The sequence below is a fragment of the Podarcis erhardii genome (assembly GCF_964252035.2).
Source record: "Podarcis erhardii genome assembly, chromosome: 10".
In the NCBI taxonomy this organism is placed as follows: Eukaryota; Metazoa; Chordata; class Lepidosauria; order Squamata; family Lacertidae; genus Podarcis; species Podarcis erhardii.
Window position 1 is genome coordinate 4001643 of NC_138500.1, and position 18748 is coordinate 4020390.

General features: G+C 47.5%; 1 protein-coding gene across 1 annotated transcript; it reads right to left on the bottom strand.

The window, feature by feature from the left end:
- Positions 1 to 4502: 4502 nt before the first annotated feature.
- CIMAP1B (ciliary microtubule associated protein 1B) lies at positions 4503 to 14094 on the bottom strand. The gene is made up of 7 exons (XM_081880204.1): positions 13981 to 14094; positions 12472 to 12612; positions 10832 to 11035; positions 9890 to 9991; positions 8221 to 8342; positions 6089 to 6229; positions 4503 to 4646 (listed from the first exon to the last, which is right to left on the bottom strand). Exons 2-7 carry the CDS (start codon positions 12578 to 12580, stop codon positions 4566 to 4568), a joined length of 759 nt encoding a protein of 252 aa, XP_081736330.1. The 5' UTR covers positions 12581 to 12612; positions 13981 to 14094; the 3' UTR covers positions 4503 to 4565.
- Positions 14095 to 18748: the final 4654 nt, after the last annotated feature.

An 18748-nucleotide genomic window follows, 5' to 3' on the forward strand; every position in this document is an offset into this window, starting at 1 on the left:
TTGTACAGTGGTGCCTCGCAAGACGAAATTAATTCGTTCCGCAAGTTTTTTCGTCTTGCGAGTTTTTCGTCTTGCGAAGCACGGTTTCCCATAGGAATGCATTGAAAATCAATTAATGCGTTCCTAGGGAGACCGCCTTCAGACCAGGTCCGGGGACAGTCTTTCCCCGGACCTCTTCTGAAGGCTGGTGGGGGGGGGGAGGACTTTTCTCCCCACCGCCAGGCTTCAGAACAGCCTTCTGAAGGCTGGCAGTGGGAAGAAAAGCCCTTCTCCCGCCGCCAGCCTTCAGAAGAGTTCCTGCAGGGCTGCCTAGGCTGCGAATAGCAGCCTGCTGCCGGGTGCGAGGGACGCTCTGAAGCAGAGCGCCCCTCGGGCGGGGCAGACATCTGCAGCTTGGGGAGCCCTGCCTGACTTCCCCACAGGGCTCTCCAAGCTGCGGATAGCAGCCTGCTGCCCCGCACGAGGGGCGCTCTTAAGCAGAGCGCCCCTTGGGCGGGGCAGACATCTGCAGCTTGGGGAGCCCTGCCGGACTTCCCCACAGGGCTCTCCAAGCTGCGGATAGCAGCCTGCTGCCCCGCACGAGGGGCGCTCTTAAGCAGAGCGCCCCTCGGGCGGGGCAGACATCTGCAGCTTGGGGAGCCCTGCCGGACTTCCCCACAGGGCTCTCCAAGCTGCGGATAGCAGCCTGCTGCCCCGCACGAGGGGCACTCTTAAGCAGAGCGCCCCTCGGGCGGGGCAGACATCTGCAGCTTGGGGAGCCCTGCCGGACTTCCCCACAGGGCTCTCCAAGCTGCGGATAGCAGCCTGCTGCCCCGCACGAGGGGCACTCTTAAGCAGAGCGCCCCTCGCGCGCGGTAGACATTCACAGCTTGGGGAGCCCTGCGGGGAACTCTTCTGAAGGCTGGAGGCGGGAGAAGGGCTTTTCTTCCCACCGCCAGCCTTCAGAACAGCCTTCTGAATGTTGGCGGTGGGGAGGAAAAACCCTCCTCCCACCGCAAGCCCCGGGAAGAGAGGAGAAGCTGCGCGCCTTCTCCTCTGTTCCCGGACCTCCCACCGCAAGCCTTCAGGACAGGTCCGGGAACAGAGGGGAAGGCGCGCAGCTTCTCCTCTCTTCCCGGGGCTTGCGGTGGGAGGAGGGTTCCCCGCTGTCCCCGGAGATTTCCCTATGGGCTTTCGTTTTGCGAAGCAAGCCCATAGGGAAATTCGTCTTGCGAAGCCGCTAAAAAATCAGAAAACCCTTTCGTCTTGCGGGTTTTTCGTTTAGCGAGGCATTCGTCTTGCGGGGCACCACTGTACTTGTTACGGAAATTACCCGGGGGGGGGGGCAGGGGTGGAAAGGCACATCTTTAAAGTTGTTAAATGTTACAAATATTACGCATAAATGTATCCTTTCGACTTGACAGCTCAGGGAAGTTATCTAGCTTTAAAAATCATATAAAATCAACTCCTTTGCCAGTTTCCTTCATTCCACCGCCAATTTGCGTCATTGGCTAAGAGCTTTGAAACCACTCTGTCCCCGCCATAATCCCTCAAGCGGGAGGTCACGTACTCACAGGAAGGTACTCATAGGTGTCAATCGCTGGGCAAAAGCTCTCCTCCGGACTTGCCCAGGTGGCAGACTATGCAAACCAAAGTTCTATTGTTCTTTCGCAGTAGGTGCTTAGAATGTACTTCCCAATACATATCCTGTATTTGCCTGTTCCCCTGACACATTCCTCCTATGTGAATCATGTATAACCCTCCCCTTTTCTGATGTAGTGATAATGTAGTGATGATGCTCAATGAACTGCATGCTGGAATAAGATAGAAACTTTTAAAAGTCCTTGTCACCCCATCCTCGGGGTTCAATTCCTCTTTGGACCTGTTGCACAATAAACTTTGGTCTACAGCTATTTGCTCCGGTTGGTGGCTGGACTCCTTCCTTTATTCCGCAGGGACCCATGGGCTCTGCCTGATGAGGTGGGTGGCTGAGCAGCCTCACACCTAGATTTTTCCGTAACAGTACTAAAATAACTAAGGTAAAAATGGATTTCTTTCAGAAAAATGGAGAAATTATATGATGTAGTAGACAAAGTTTGATGATGGAAACCAGTGAGGGGCGGAGGGAATCCTAAATGTTGATGATTATGATTACCGTTTGAATTCAAATGTATAGTGTAAAACTGAATAAAATAAATGTGAAAAGAGAAAATGTGAGTTTTGCAATGCTCCCCCCCTTCCCTTATAGAGGGGGCACAATGCAATTTTTGTTGCATGTTTTGAAATTTGCAGTATATTTCCATGTCCTGTGTTGTCATAATGCCCATTCTTGAATGGCACTCAGGTCCATTTCTGAGAAGTTTCTGCTGTGTATGCTTAAGAAAACCGTTATTAGGGGTACTTTCAGAATTCTGCTACTATGCGGGTGGAATTTAGTCATGTGCTGGTGTGATAAGATTTTTAAGGTCTCTGATATATATTAAATGTTCATAAATGTACCAACCAAGCACATACATAGATCAGCACAGGAAGACCTGAAATCATTTTTTATTCCCAAACTGACCAAATGTTTTCTCTGCAAGGTCAAAGGAAAATGGAAAAGCCTCCCCACTGTCTTTTCCTTCACAAATCCTGTCTTAAGAGCACATTTAAGATATGAATAGGGTGTGAGCCTGTGACCTGCCTCAGGAGCTAAGTATTTATCATTACAAAAGACAGGCCAGGCTCCCCAGGCAATCCAATCAAGTGACCATTAAACAGGTAACCTGGCAGGCAGGAGGTAAACAAAGCACTCAGATTTCTGATGTAGACCGCCCTTTCTGTGATGTATGCATGATGTTTCTGGGGGTGGTCTTGGACTTCAGGGAGGGAATTTAAAATGTCTATATAAGGGCAGGCACACTTTTGTTCTGGGTTCCCCCTCCCTCCTGCGTGTGGTGAGTGAGGACCCTGTTGCAACAGATCAATAAAGATCAGGCTTACTAGCTGCTTTGCTTCTCAGTATTCTCTGGTTGGCCTCTGTTATTTTCTCCTACCAATAGGGAACCTACGTAAGAACTCTATATGGGCTCTTGGAAACCCCATAAGGGAACAGGGCAGATTTTTTATTACAACACTGGCAAATTCAGATTGTGTACTTCAAAGGTCTTTCTAGGCAAGGTTGTGGATAGGCCCTGGATTCTACAGAGTGAAAAGAACAGAGGGTGTCAGGCACACAGTTCAGCTTCCTAAGAAACTCGCTTTCCCTTTGAAATGATCCTGAGCACCTTGCCGAGATGGCTGTGGAGATGTTCTTAGGAGCACTGGAGCCATGGCAAGCACATTGTAGGAAGCCAGAGGATTGGCTGATTAAGGCTTCCTCAGAGCGGTAGAACATCTGACTGCAGTGCCAGATTTATGTATAAAGTAAACAAGCTCTAGCTTAGGGCCCCACTCTCTTGGGGCCCCCCCCAAAAAATTAAAGAAAAAAACCTGGATGTACATTTCCAAAATATAAGATAAAAAACAAATAAAATAAAACCTACATAAAGCAACAGTGTTTTGTGTTGTGTAGGCTCCTATGATGCAAGTCATGGGCCCCACCTGCTAGCCTGCTCCCCAAAATACCCCTGGTTTGCTCCTTTCTATATATAGGGTGCCTACATTCTGCTGTTTATAATTATTAGTTTACACCTATTATTATTTCATGTTACAGCAAGTTTCTAGAGACTAGATTATGAGTCTTGGTAAATTGTGTTTCTAAAGGAACTTTTGTTATTGCCAAATGCCCATGTGTTTACATTATTAAGTTCATTATGAATAAAAAATCATTTTAAGTTAGAGCCTAATAATTATTTCACTATCAATATACTTCTTAGTTGTATTTCAGTTCAACAATTACTTTGATAAAATACATTTTTGTTAAGTGCAAGTGGCTTGAGATACCTATTGGGTCCATAAATTACCATATAGCATATATTCAACACAAAAAACAGTGACCATCTGTTGTTGACAAAGGACAGCTGGACATATAAAGGGCCCCATTACCTTCAGGAGCTGAGGGCCGCATCAAACTGAAATCTGGCCCTGAGTGACTGGCAGAAGGAGAGCACATGATGCAAATTGGGAAAGGTATGTGCAGTTTTCTCAGGCTCCAGAATTTATACAGATTGCAGAATTTCGCCCTTATGGGCACCGAATTTTGATTTTTTTTGCTTCGAGCTCACAAAACAGGGAAATTAGCAAATATTGCAGTTATGGAGATCTTTGCCTTCCTGCCCCCTATAAAGCCCACTACACAGAAATGGGAAAACCCACACTTCCCAGCCCCACTTCAACTCACCCACACATAAGACAACTGGATAGACTAAGGGGTGATTCAATCAGGAGAATCCAGCCAAAGAATCTGGGAACAGGGAGACCCAAAGGTGCAGCCGCCTCGCTGAACCCAGCTCCCCAGCTCTGAGGACCTTCCCCGGCCTTGGGTGCTGCCCACCCCAGTTCCCTCCCCAGGCCCCAATCTCCAGCAACAACACAAAGCACCAAGAGATCCACATGTTTCCAAAGGAACATTTCTTGTCCAGACCATCTCTGCCGGTGGGGCCAGCTTAATCTGCCACGTCCACAATGAGAGGAGCCACGTAGTCCGAGTGGCGGATCCCGAAGGTCAAGCCACGTTGAGGGGTGTGCTGCAGGAGGAAGGAGAGACAGAGGGACAGGGTTAGGTACTGCCAGCAGAAGCGAAGGGGTGGGGGCATGGAAGGCTCTTGGCAGGCCAAGATCTCACATCACACTCTGTTCTGTCAGACCACACCCAGAATACTGTGTCCAATTCCGGGCACAATTTAAGAAGGATGTTGATAAGCTGGAAGGTGTGCAGAGGAGGGTGACAAAGGTGATCCTGGGTCTGGAAACCAAGCCTGATGAGGAGTGGTTGAAGGAGCTGGGTATGTTTAGCCTGGAGTGTGATGCAGCAGCAAAAAAGGTCAAAGCAATTTTAGGCTGCATCAACAGAATTTGAATGTCCAGGTCAAGGGAAGTCCTAGTGGCTCTCTATTCTGCCTTGGTCAGACCACACCTGGAATACGGTGTCCAGTTCGGGGAAGCACAATTTAAGAAGGATGTTGACAAGCTGGAACTTGTGCAGAGGAGGGCGACTGAGAGTATATTTAATTTCTGGTTAGGTTGTCAACATGCATGCTCCTGCTTGCCCAGATTGTGGCTTCTGCTGGTTCCACAGTGGAGGGATAATAATAATAATAATAATAATAATAATAATAATAATAATAATAATAATAAATAAATATCCCGCCCTCCCCATCTGAAGCCGGGCTCAGAGCGGCTAACAACAGTAAAAGTAACACATGTTTACATAAAATCACAATCAATTAATTGAAATACATTCTAAAATCAATTCATTCTAAAATCAATTCAGAATCAAATTAATGGCAACCATTGGGCTAGAGTTCTATGAGGGTTACCAAAGGAGGGGGTCAGACTGTGCCTTGGCCAAAGGCCTGGTGGAACAGCTCCATCTTGCAGGCCCTGCGGAAAGATGTCAAATCCTACAGGACTCTAGTCTCTTAGGACAGAGTGTTCCACCAGATCGGGGCCACGGCTGAAAAAGCCCTGGCTCTGGTTGAGGCCAGCCTAACCTCCCTGTGGCCTGGGACCTCCAAGATGTTTTTGTTTGAAGACTGTAAGGTCCTCTGTGGGGCATACCGGGAGAGGCTATCCCGTAGGTACGAGGGTCCTAGGCCGTATAGGGCTTTAAAGGTTAAAACCAGCACCTTGAACCTGATCCTGTACTCCACGGGGAGCCAGTGCAGCTGGTATAGCACCGGGTAAATGTGATCCCGCAGCGAGGACCCCGTAAGGAGTCTCACCGCAGCATTCTGCACCTGCTGGAGTTTCTGGGTCAGTCTCAAGGGCAGCCCCATATAGAGTGAGTTACAATAATCAAGTCTGGAGGTGATACTAATGAAGATCACCTTGCCCATTCACATTTGAATGTTGGGGCAAGAGCTGTCCACCTCTCCCACCATCACATAAGACCCACATCTTTGCTGCAGGACAACTGCACCCCTCATCCCGGAACAATACCAGGCCTTCTGCTGCCACCTGCCCTCACCTTCTCAGGGCTGTAGGCTCCTGGACCCGGCTTCAGAGTGTTGTCTCCTGGGGGCATGTTGCGGGCCAGCATGCTGAAGTGGGGCGGGCGGTTCTTGTAGACGCTGGGATCCACCAGGCGGTAGTTGCAGGGCCCTGGCGTCTGTTGAGCAAGGGATGAAAAAGGGTCACACGGGTGGCGCTGTGGGTTAAACCACAGAACCTAGGACTTGCTGATCAGAAGGTCAGCAGTTCGAATCCCTGTGACGGGGTGAGTTCCCATTGTTCAATCACTGCTCCTGCCAACCTAGCAGTTCGAAAGCACGTCAAAGTTCAAGTAGATAAATAGGTACCACTCCGGCGGGAAGGTAAACAGCGTTTCCGTGCGCTGCTCTGGTTCACCAGAAGCGGCTTAGTCATGCTGGCCACATGACCTGGAAGCTGTACGCTGGCTCCCTCGGCCAGTAAAGCGAGATGAGCCCCGCAACCCCAGAGTTGCCCGCGACTGGAGCGAATGGTCAGGGGTCCCTTTACCTTTTAGGCCAGGCATGCCCAAGATCAGTCTCAGCCACCCACCCTGGACCTCTCCAGCCCCTTCTAGGGTGCTTCAATGTGCTCTGATTATGGGCATGTGAAAGTCATTGAGAAGAACCCCATTTCCCTTCTCATCATGGTTGGCATCCATCTGTCTCGAGAGACAATGGAGTGCACTTTTGAGGGTGAAGCCAAACCACTCTGTTAGCAGCCCCAAAGGGACCGCTCTGGGGCGCAAGCCTGGGCTGTGTGTCTGGAGGTCCTGGGCTACCCAGGCGACAAGACCTCTCAGCCTCGCTAAGGTGGTCTGAAGATGTTTGGCCCCAGCTTGGCTGCAGGAGTTGCCAGAAGGAGGTGTACAAGAAGAAGAAGAGTTTGGATTTGATATCCCACTTTATCACTAGCCGAAGGAGTCTCAAAGCGGCTAACATTCTCCTTTCCCTTCCTCCCCCACAACAAACACTCTGTGAGGTGAGTGAGGCTGAGAGACTTCAGAGAAGTGTGACTGGCCCAAGGTCACCCAGCAGCTGCAGGTGGAGGAGCGGAGACGTGAACCCGGTTCACCAGATTACGAGTCCACTGCTCTTAACCACTACACCACACTGACCACAAGGCACTATCCAACAGTCTTGGAGGCTCCATACTGGATTGTATAAGGCATGCTTGGCAAATTGATACCGTGATCAACTCCCACCCGGAAACCTGTGTCCCCCACTGTGGAAGGATGTGTGGATCCAGAATTGGCCTCCACAGTCACTTATGGACTCATTGTTAAAACCATGTTTATGGAAGACAATCTTACTTGGCTACGAGGGATCACCAAAGAAGAAGGAGAAGAAGAAAGAAGATTCTATTCTATTCTATTCTATTCTATTCTATTCTATTCTATTCTATTCTATTCTATTCTATTCTATTCTATTCTATTCTATTCTATTCTATTCTATTCCATTCCATTCCATTCCATTCCATTCCATTCCATTCCATTCTATTCTATTATTCTACAGTCATACCTCGGGATGAATACGCTTCAGGTTGAGCATTTTCGAGTTGTGCTCTGAGGTGACCCAGAAGTAACAGAACACGTTACTTCCAGGTTTCACCGCTTGCACATGCACAGACGCTCAAAATGATGTCACGCGCATGCGCAGAAGCAGCTAACACGACCTGTGCACACGCAGACATCCAGTCGTGTCTTACGTTCCTTTCAGGATGCAAATAGGGCTCTGGAACGGATCCCGTTCGCATCCAGAGGTACCACTGTATTCTATTCTATTACATATTCTACTTATTCTGCTTGTTTTTCTTTGTTCAGCCGTTTTTTTAGATTAGTTTTCTATATCTTATTGCATTATGAAAGATTCAGTTAAAAATTTTACATGCAAAAAAATGAAAGAACATTGAACACAAAGCATAGCCCCCCACTTTGTCCTGCATATTCCTCACACACCAGCCCCAAGAAAACTTCACACTTGAGCCCCTTGGTTGCCGAAGAAGCAGAAGAAGCAGAAGATGACTCCTTAGCACATATTTAAAGAACACCCCCCGTTCTCTTGATTTTGCTTTCATCAAATCGTTTCCGGGTCTCCTAAATCTCCCACTCCTGGCTGTTCGGCTGCTTACCTTGCTGAGGTCCTCATAGAAACTCCCAATCATGCTGCGTCCAAAAATGGAGTAATTGGGGGCGGTGCTCTTGCCAATCACCTTGGGCCCAAGCATGGGAGGGAGGCCGTAGGCTGCAGGCCCTAGAGGAGGAAAAGGGGAGAGAAGGGATTCAGTACGTTACGGCATCTGGGGAATTTTCCTATTCCTATTCCCTATTCCCCCTGCAAATTGCTCTGTTTATCTCGTCTCTGGAAGAGTTCCAGAGAACTTGAATGCTTGCACAGTATTTTGTTGAAATATATATACAGTCATACCTCTTGTTACGTTTGCACGTTTTTTCAGGTTGCGTCCCGCGGCGACCCGGAAGTACCGGAAAGGGTTACTTCTGGGTTTCGCCATATGCCCATGCACAGACACGCAAAATGACGTCATGCACATGTGCAGAAGCGGAGAATCACAACCCGCACATGCAAAGATGTGCAGATGCGGGTTGCGTTCCTTTCAGGTTGTTAACTGGGCTCCGGAACGGAGGTACCACTGTGTGTGTGTGTGTGTGTATATAAAATTGTCCAGTAGCACCTTAGAGACCAACTAAGTTTGTTCTTGATATAAGCTTCCGTGTGCATGCACACTTCTTCAGATACGTATTTTGTGATATTCTTAGTTGGCTAAATAAAGAGATCCTGCACCCAGACAGGATCCACATGTGACTGAAATCCAACAGGGGTAATTGATTTGGATCAAAAACCACCCGAGGGGAAGTTCTGTTAAGAAAGAAAAACCTCTGAGACTTCTGAATTCTTCCCCTTAGCTCAAGGGATCTATGATTCCCCTCAAGGTCCTCTTGTTGGTCAGAATAAATCAGAGATGGCAACCAAGTATATAAAAAGCAAGGTGGGAACTAAGCCTTTGAGCTTTATTGATCTGTTGCAACAGAGGCCCTGGCACCCACAAACAAGAGGAAGGGTAAGAAGCCCAAACAAAAGTATGCCACAATTTTTAAATTCTTGGACAGTGTCTAAAAACCACCCAGAAAACACAATAGTCGCAATAATGGGTTGTACAGGTAAATCAGGACATGCCACAGAATATATATTTTTTCTCCAATATTTGCAATTCTGTCATTCGAGGTGCTCAACCTGCTCAAAGCTTTTCCTGGGCTGCCCCAGACATCCTTTAGAAATGTTGAACAACCTGGCTCCAGAATCCGTTGACAAAGGCAGGTTTCATTCGTACACAGCGATCTGCCCTTTTAGACTGGTATGCTTGGATAGTTATTGATGCTTGTTAAACCAGTTTCACAGAGGGGAGACTCAGGAAGTATTTCATGAGGTCGACTGGCTATACATCTGTATATTTGCTTGCTTTAATCGAGTAAAGTATTGTTTCATTGATAAATTGGCCCTTTCATTGAGAAAAAGGGATTGATTGACAGTACCTGGAAGCAACTGACAGATAAGTGGAGACATTGTAAGTTTCAGCTCAGCTGAGCTCTTTTGCAGATTGCCTTTGCAAAGGGATCTTGTTGCAGCCTGTAGATGAGGCTGTTTTGCAACTGATCTTGTTCTTTTAAGCTTAGGGGATATGCATTTATAGATCTGCACCGATGCACATGCACCCTATATTAGTATAACAGGAGGTCAGCAGCCAGATGGAGGGAGATTCTCTGTAGTTGCTGCTCTCTCACCTGGTGACTGGTCGTAATCGAAGTTCTTCGTCCGGGAAGCGAGAGAGTAGTTGGGGGCAGAAGGGTAGGCCAAATTCTTTGCTTTCTCTGGCGAATACCGACCTGCAAAAAGCAAAGCACACAGGGGAAGGCTGAATTCACAACACCGCCCTGCATTCCTGTTACTATTTTTTATTAATTTTTTTTTAAAAAAAAGAATATTTATTAAAGTTTTACAAAATCATAAATACAAAAATACATAAAGAACAAAAAAAGGAAAAAAAACTCTCAAACAAAAATACAGAATCCAAAAAACAAAAAAATTAGAAAAACAGAAAAAAGAAAGTTAAAACAAATCCATTTTTTATAACTTTAAACTCATTGGCTTGTTTCTTTGACTTCCTCACACCTCCCCTTTTTGTATTCCCATTAATATAATCAAATCAGCAAATCCTTGCCCTCTTTCATTGATCTTAACTCTATAACTTAACATATTATAACTCTGTATTTTCACCCATTATCAATTCATTTTTACATACTCTTTTTAACTTTGTTGCTAATGCCACTTATTTTCAATCCAACATCATTTTAACATTCATTAATTTTACAGTGTTTCTGCAGGTAGTCTTTAAATTTCTTCCAATCTTCTTCCACCAACTCTTCTCCCAGACCTATTTTTTATTAAATTTATACACCGCTCCTCATCCTAGGATCGCAAGAGCAGTTTACAGTACAAAAACACAAACACGCATAACATAACAATGAACAAAGCAACAACTTCCCCCCACAACACATTTAAAAAGGTAAAGGATGCCTGACAGTTAAGTCCACTTGCGACTCTGGGGTTGCCACGCTCATCTCGCTTTACTGGCTGAGGGAGCCTATTCTAGTAAAATTGTCCTTTATATTCATAAGCCAGTTTTGCTGTCGTTGGTTTGTTGTATAAGAGATTTCAAGACTGACCTGGGCCTGGAGTCATAAAAGACATCACATCCCTGGGGCGTCCGTAGATGGAGAATGCAGGGATCCCGTCCTTGCCCCTCATAGTCATGTTGGTTGGGATGAGGTAGCCTGGCCCAGGGGAGCAACCCACTAGCTCTTGGGGCCGGCGGATCCCAAAGCTGTACGCGGGAGCCCGGTAGCGAGAAGGGTCGTGTAGCGGGTAGCCTGCAAGGAAGAGCGAGCACAGAGAGGGAAGAGGAGAACTTGAGATGGATAGGATCCATTACTCCACTTTGCTCAGCATCTTGTCCATTAACAAACAAACTGACAAACTGGAACGGGTCCAGAGGAGGGCAACCAAAATGGTCAAAGGCCTGGAAATGATGCCTTATGAAGAACGGCTAAGGGAGCTGGGCATGTTTAGCCTGGAAAAGAGGAGGTTAAGGGGTGATATGATAGCCATGTTCAAATATATAAAAGGATGTCACATAGAGGAGGGAGAAAGGTTGTCTTCTGCTGCTCCAGAGAAGCGGACACGGAGCAATGGATCCAAACTACAAGAAAGAAGATTCCACCTAAACATTAGGAAGAACTTCCTGACAGTAAGAGCTGTTTGACAGTGGAATTTGCTGCCAAGGAGTGTGGTGGAGTCTCCTTCTTTGGAGGTCTTTAAGCAGAGGCTTGGCAACCATATGTCAGGAGTGCTCTGATGGTGTTTCCTGCTTGGCAGGGGGTTGGACTCGATGGCCCTTGTGGTCTCTTCCAACTCTATGATTCTATGATTCTATGATTCTATTCTAACAGCAACCAAGTGGGGCAAAATGGCAACTTCCAACCCTATACTGCCTTGGAGCAGGGACAATCTTTTCATTTTTTGCAAGTAGGAGACCTTTCCACCCTCTAGTATTTGTTCAACCTTCTACACCCCTGCTCATCACAACATCCAGTGGTGAGGAGTTCCACACGTTGATTCGATGCTGAGGAAAGAAGCAGCTGTTAAGTATATTTGCTTAATTCACACTGAAATGGAGAGCACCCATGTGTTTTGCTGAAAGGGTTTAACTGGAAGATTCCATTGGAACAAAAGAAGAGCAAGAAGAGCTCTCTTTGCACCTAAATGGGCTGATAACTAACTGTATTTGTTCTCTGCCAACTAACACGTGAGTGTTTAACCTTAGATCGGGTGATTAAAGTATTCAATTGCAAATCAGCATCTTGGGGAGTTGGTCTTTTGTTCCCAGCCAAAGTGGGAGTAAGATGTGATAATGAAGCTCTCCAGGAGATGCATAGCCTTAAGCAGGTGAATGCAGCCTAGAATGGGAGAGAGGCACAGTTTTGATTTCTGGAAGAAGTAAAGTTATTTCTTATAAAATGCTGAGCTTGTGCTGGACATGCTTTTGATATTAAGGAACTGTTTGGATGTATCATTTACTGTTTTTTGATCTGTTTGGAAGAAAGTTCTGCAAGTAAAGATTTGAATTAACGTTTTACCCCCAAAGGAGTTGTTTTTTATGCATCCAGTTGCTTCAAGCTGCACAATATTAATATCTGCAAAAGCAGCAACCCAGACTTCTCCCATTCTAGGATTTTGATGCTGGACTATATCACCTCTTACAGAAATGGGCTAGGGCCAGTATTTGGACTTCTTGCTTTTCACTTACCTACATTTGTTGGGAGAGCATATTTGGGTCCAGGGCTGCTGTAGAGGGCAGCGATTGGCCCTCTGGGCCGGTGAGGGCGCCAGGACCCCACCCAAACATCTGCAGACATGTTGAAATCTTTGTACTATTCTTCTTCTTGCCCTGAAAGGAGATCAGGAGGAGAAAGGAGATTATCGGGGCCATGCAACTAATGGATGCAAATCCTGAACTGGATCTGATCGATTTGAGTCAAATGCATATCATTCTGAGGCAGCTACAGTTGCTGCAGAGCAGGACAAATGGACCCAAATCAACTTGTCATGAATTATGCCGTTACAGAACTGAAAAAGCTTTCTGGGGGGAAATAAACAAGAGTGTTGTAGTTATTAATCACATCCTGTAAGGTGAATCCTGGGGTAGGGAGATGGGGAAAAGGAGGTGAGCTCGATTTTGCTTCCATCTAGTTTCTAACCCAGGCCACACTCTCATGAAACAACCTTGACTCACAGTGCTTGTTGAAAGAGATGGTGGGACACATCTTTAGTCCAAACATGTCTTTGGGATTTCTTGATTTGTACCATATACATGAACGGTGATATGTTGGGAATCTGAATACGTGCAGCTACTCACACAGAGTCAATTAAGGTTTGGCAGACAGCCAGAAGGCAATCTGAAGGAGTAAGTCTGCCTGGTGATAACAGAGACATGGAGACAGCCTCCTGATTGGTCAGGTTCTCTCAAGGGAGTGATAATTAATGGTCCACTAACTGGAATGTGTTGGTTCAGTAGTTCAGAGTTCAGAGTTCTGTGTGTCAGTGTAGGAGTTGTGAGTCGTGTATGAGAGAGCTAGCTAAAGATCCGTGTTCTGTTCCTGTAAATAGTCCACTGTATATAACACCTAACTACAAGTTCCTTGTTCCTGCTTCGTCTATCCTGTCTGCAGCCAAGTCACCAATTGCTTCCGTGGATTCTGCGTTTACTCTGCTAGGTCTGGCTAAGGTCCTGCAACTAGTCAGAAAGTTGCGAAACACCAAATAGGTTTTGCCAATAAATAGTGCTATCATTGCACATCATCTTTAGGTTAGGCTGTGGTCCAGAGTCACACACCACCAATGGGCCAGAGGACCGCAGAGTGCCAGGATTCCACTTAAGTTGTGCTCTGTGCAGAACAGAGGAACACCAGAAGAACCTTCTGAATTAGGCCAACGGCCCACCTAGCCCAGAATCCTGTTCTTGCAGGGGCCAGCCAGCCACATGCCTGTGCAAGATGGAGCCAAAGAAATAACAACTAATTGCACATTTATTACAAATCCAGTTATTCAGAAGAGATTCACACGGGCAATTTGCTTGCCTTTACAAGCCCTTTGGCTGCATTGCTGGTTTAAAATATTCAGCCTTCTCTTCTCCACCCACCACCCTGTTTTTTTGGTACATAATATTTTGCTTCCCTTTTCTTGCTTCTGTTAGAATATTTCTTTTCCAAAGGGAGGGGGGGAAACCTTCAACATCTTTTTAAAAACAGAATCCAACCTCAGTCACAGCAAAGAAGATGGTCGTGTGCTCTTAGAGTTGCCCACCTCAGTTTAGAGACTGTTCCCGTCCACTCTGGCCTGTGCCTGCCTGCTTGCCAGGAGAGGTGCTTTGGTCGCATTGTGACCTCATGCTGATGACACTTCCCTGAAAAGGGACTGGTCTGCAAATAGACACCTGCAAGTAAAGGTAAAGGTAAAGGTAAAGGGACCCCTGACCATTAGGTCCAGTCGTGGACGACTCTGGGGTTGCGGCGCTCATCTTGCTTTATTGGCCGAGGGAGCCAGCATACAGCTTCCGGGTCATGTGGCCAGCATGACTAAGCCACTTCTGGTGAACCAGAGCAGTGCACAGAAACGCCGTTTACCTTCCCACCGGAGTGGTACCTATTTATCTACTTGCACTTTGTGCTTTCGAACTGCTAGGTTGGCAGGAACAGGGACCGAGCAGTGGGAGCTCACCCCGTTGCAGGGATTCGAACCGCTGACCTTCTGATCGGCAAGCCCTATGCTCTGTGGTTTAACCCACAGCACCACCCACGTCCTGCAAGTAGGAAGTACCATAGAAAGCTGCCAGGCACTGAGCCAGACCCATTGGTCTATCTAGCTCAGTCCTTTCTATGCCGACTGCCAGGGGCTCTCCAGGATTCCACACAATATTGTCAGAGATAACGATCTTTGGAGCTTGACCGTTGAGCCGTGGCCTCTGATAGCTTTACGATCCCAATCAGTCATTTACAGCGGTCCGGCACGCTTCCTTCTCAGCTGCGCAGCAAAGTCTGCTGTCTCTTTGGCCACGGCTTAGCAGAGTAGCATACAGCGGTGTAAAACAGTCTTTTTCTCCCTTTTCTCCATGCAAGCATACACAGACAGATTCGTCTATTTACAGCACTTTATTGGAACATTTCAGCCCATAAAAGACCAGGGCTCCTTTCAGCCATGTTAAAACATGTCCGTCTCTCTCAAGACACACAGAGAGAACAACAAGAATACAGACTCCTCCCAGACTCCTCCCAGCTTCCATAGCTGACGTCGGAAAGTGACGCACACCTCAGAACACTTAACCAGTTAAGTTCTGAACTATCACACACCCCCTTGCGTTGCTTTCTGACAAGACCTGTGTAACATCTTCAGCAACACCCTGTGAGATCAATCCCTTCCCCAATGCCTTGCGCCCTACCTTGGCGTACCTGTTGGGCATCTGTGGAATCACCTCACAACTCGCAGAATCGCACTGTGCGAAACTTACCCACGTACCTGTGGCCTGGTACCTCTCAGGTGGAATACCCTTAGTTGTGCGACTGGATCTCCTAGGCACAAACTCTGGTGTTTCCTCTGGCTCACTGTCACCAGCAGGTGTGTCCTCTGCATCACAAGATTCCCCCTCTGACTTAAAGCGTCTTCGAATCCTCTCCATTACACTCACAGGAGAACTAGGCTCACTCTTGGGCTGTCCTTTCCTAACAACTTGTGGAGACGCCCCACCCTGCTCCTGACCCTGGTCAGTGACCTGGTCGTCATCAGCAGACTCAGCCTCTTCTTCCTCCTCACCAGAACTGTCCTCTGAATCAGAGAGACATTCTGAAAGAACATCACGCTGTGCAGAAATCTTTGGCCTTTCATCCTGCTCAAAGAATTCAGCGTGTTTACTGATCAGCACCTTACTCTGATCACCTGACGGGTAAGCAAATCTCCATGCACGAGCGTCTGGCTCATACCCACAGAAGATCATTTTCTGGACTTTGGCTCCATCTGGCCCTTGCAAAGCCTTAGGCACAGGGACAACCGCAGGAGATCCAAACTTGCGCAGAAAATGAACCTGGGGTTTTCTGCCATTCAACAAAGAGTACGGTGTGTCACCTACCAGTGAGTTGTAGACACGATTCCAGGTGAAAGACACACATCGGATTCCCTCCAGCCAAAACTTTGGAGGTAACCTAGCTTCCGTCAGCATCACCTGTGCAGCCTTAACCAGAGCTTCACTCCTCAGCTCTGCCACCCCCCTCTTACTGGGTGAAGTAACTGTGTGACGTATCCCTCTTTTGTGAAAGAACTGCTGCAAAGCAGAACCAGTGTACTTAGCATTTCTGTCACTGATGATCGCTTGAACCCTGGTGGAGAATCTCTGTTCCACCCCCTCAATCCAGCTCTTGATCAGCTGTGCTGCATCCTCCCTGGATTTGAGACCGTGAGTCCAGGTACTCTGTGAAAAATCATCCTGAAACGTTAGCAGATACCTGGCCCCCCCTAGACTCTGTTCCCTGACAGGATTGAACAGATCTATGTGTACCAGCTGAAAAGGTTTAGTGGTTACCCGTTCTACCTTTGGGTAACTGCACCCCCTCACCTTCGCCTGCCTGCAAGTGGCGCAACTAATGGCACGTCCACAATCTCTAATTTTACACCCTCTGGTAACCCCAGGAAGCACTTGCAGTTCTTCTAGAGAACTATGATTGGTCCTCTGATGCCATGCACAAGCACAAGTAACATGAGCGGGAATTGTAGCACGCTGCGCCTGTGCTCTCTCAACCTTCCCCTCACCCCTAAGAGACGTTTTAAGAATGAAAAGATCATTCTGCCCCTTCTTAACCTTGGCAAGTACCCTCTCCCCTTTGGAGATTGTGCAGACATCATCCTGAAAACAAACCTGAAACCCTTTTTTCAACAAATAAGGCACAGATAACAAACAGTGATGCGCCTCTGGGACGATACAAAAATCCATCTGTTCCTGCAAAACAGAAAAATAGGCATTAGCAAATTTATAAACTTCAGCCCTTTGTCCATTTGCAAACTTAACAGTTTGTCCCTGTCCTCTTGAAACTGTCGTGCAATTCCACATCTCGACTGCAGGGGTCTCTGGAACCATGTTGCGGTTAGCTGTAGAGTCGATGACAAAGCTAAGCTTGGAATTTTCCACACAGCTGTTCTCAAACAAGGCCATGCAGGCAGTTGTTTGAAAAGACTCTTCCTGTTGTTTACCACGACCACCTGGCTCAGTTCCACGCCTGCCTGTCTTCCCAGGCCTGTTGCCATGGAAACCCGCTTGATTCCCATGGGAAGTGTCCTTGACAACATCCTGTCTTGGCTCTGTGCTCCGGTGGGGGCATCTGCCACGCAGATGTTGAACTCCAGTGGAAAAACACTGCCCGGGGCTCCTCCCAGCTGGCCTGGCCTTCCTTCTCCTGGAACGGCGCCTCCCACCAGCCTGGCCCCCCCTGAAGCTCCTCTTCGCTTCAGGACTTCCTGTGGAAAGTTTCTTAAACTTGCCTTTGGAACTCTTCGCCCCCCCGATCTGCTCACCAGCGCTCCTAGAGGCCGATACATCGGGAAATGGGCCTGCCAGTCCAGCGTCTCCAGGGCTCTGGCCTTCTGCTGAAGCTTCACACAAGCCCTTCAGCACATCCCAGGCAGCCCTTGCTGACTGTACACCCTCCAAATGGGGCTTCAGCGATGCATGAATGCATGCTCTGAGCATATCCAGCTCTTGTTGCGTTTTCTGCTGGCCATCTTCCCAGCTAAGGGGTGCTGTTTTTGGTTCCCTCTGGCTTCCTTCCCAAAGCCCATGGACCAGGAACCAGCCCCTTATTCTTCTGCTCCAGGTTGCCCAACTTTTTAAAGTAAGGGCTTCCACTGGTATATCCTGGCTCTCTGCCATGTTCTCCCGTTCTCCCAAGGTGCCCCTCAAGCTGTACTTACTCAGAACTCAGTACCAGCTCCTCCGGGCTCTCCCTTCTCCGTGGAGAAATGATTTTTCAGCTGCCTTTTAGCTTTTAGCTCTGTCTCTGAGCAGCTCTGCCTTCCAGCATCAGGCAAGACTCAAGGAATGCAGCCTCCAACCTCCGGCTAGCTTCCGTGCCGACTTCAAAGCATTCCAGTGGCTCAATTCCGACTGTTTTACGAGCGTTTACTGACCTTCCATAACCTGTCAGAGATAACGATCTTTGGAGCTTGACCGTTGAGCCGTGGCCTCTGATAGCTTTACGATCCCAATCAGTCATTTACAGTGGTCCGGCACGCTTCCTTCTCAGCTGCGCAGCAAAGTCTGCTGTCTCTTTGGCCACGGCTTAGCAGAGTAGCATACAGCGGTGTAAAACAGTCTTTTTCTCCCTTTTCTCCATGCAAGCATACACAGACAGATTCGTCTATTTACAGCACTTTATTGGAACATTTCAGCCCATAAAAGACCAGGGCTCCTTTCAGCCATGTTAAAACATGTCCGTCTCTCTCAAGACACACAGAGAGAACAACAAGAATACAGACTCCTCCCAGACTCCTCCCAGCTTCCATAGCTGACGTCGGAAAGTGACGCACACCTCAGAACACTTAACCAGTTAAGTTCTGAACTATCACAAATATTCTCTCCCAGTCCCAGCTGGAGATTGTGGGGACTGAACCTGCGAGCTTCTGAATGCAGGGCAGATTCTCGGCCGCTGAGTTATGTGTTATTGAAATTCTACTCAGTATGATCCAGAGCAGAACTCGGGTGTATACTGTATTTTTCGCTCCGCAAGACGCGCCTGACCATAAGACGCACCTAGTTTTTAGAGGAGGAAAACAAGAAAAAAAATATTCTGAATGAAACAGTGGATATATGATTTTTGTGGTTCATGCTGTGGCCACAGACATGTGATTTGACGGTGAGTTTGGGGTAGCCCAGTGCAAAAATCCATAGAATCCATGTGGATCTGTGCTTTGTAACCACGTTTTTGCGCCATTGCAGCCCCACGAAACAGTGGATGCATGGTTTTTTGGGTGTAGGCTGTAGCCAT

Excerpts from the sequence above, each read along its gene's own strand:
- CIMAP1B (XM_081880204.1), bottom strand. The coding sequence starts at position 12,580 with ATGTCTGCAGATGTTTGGGTGGGGTCCTGGCGCCCTCACCGGCCCAGA. Across the intron at positions 9,992-10,831 it reads TTTTATGACTCCAGGCCCAG|GTCGGTATTCGCCAGAGAAA; the intron begins GTCAGTCTTGAA and ends TGCTTTTTGCAG. Across the intron at positions 8,343-9,889 it reads CGATTACGACCAGTCACCAG|GGCCTGCAGCCTACGGCCTC; the intron begins GTGAGAGAGCAG and ends TTCCTCCTCTAG.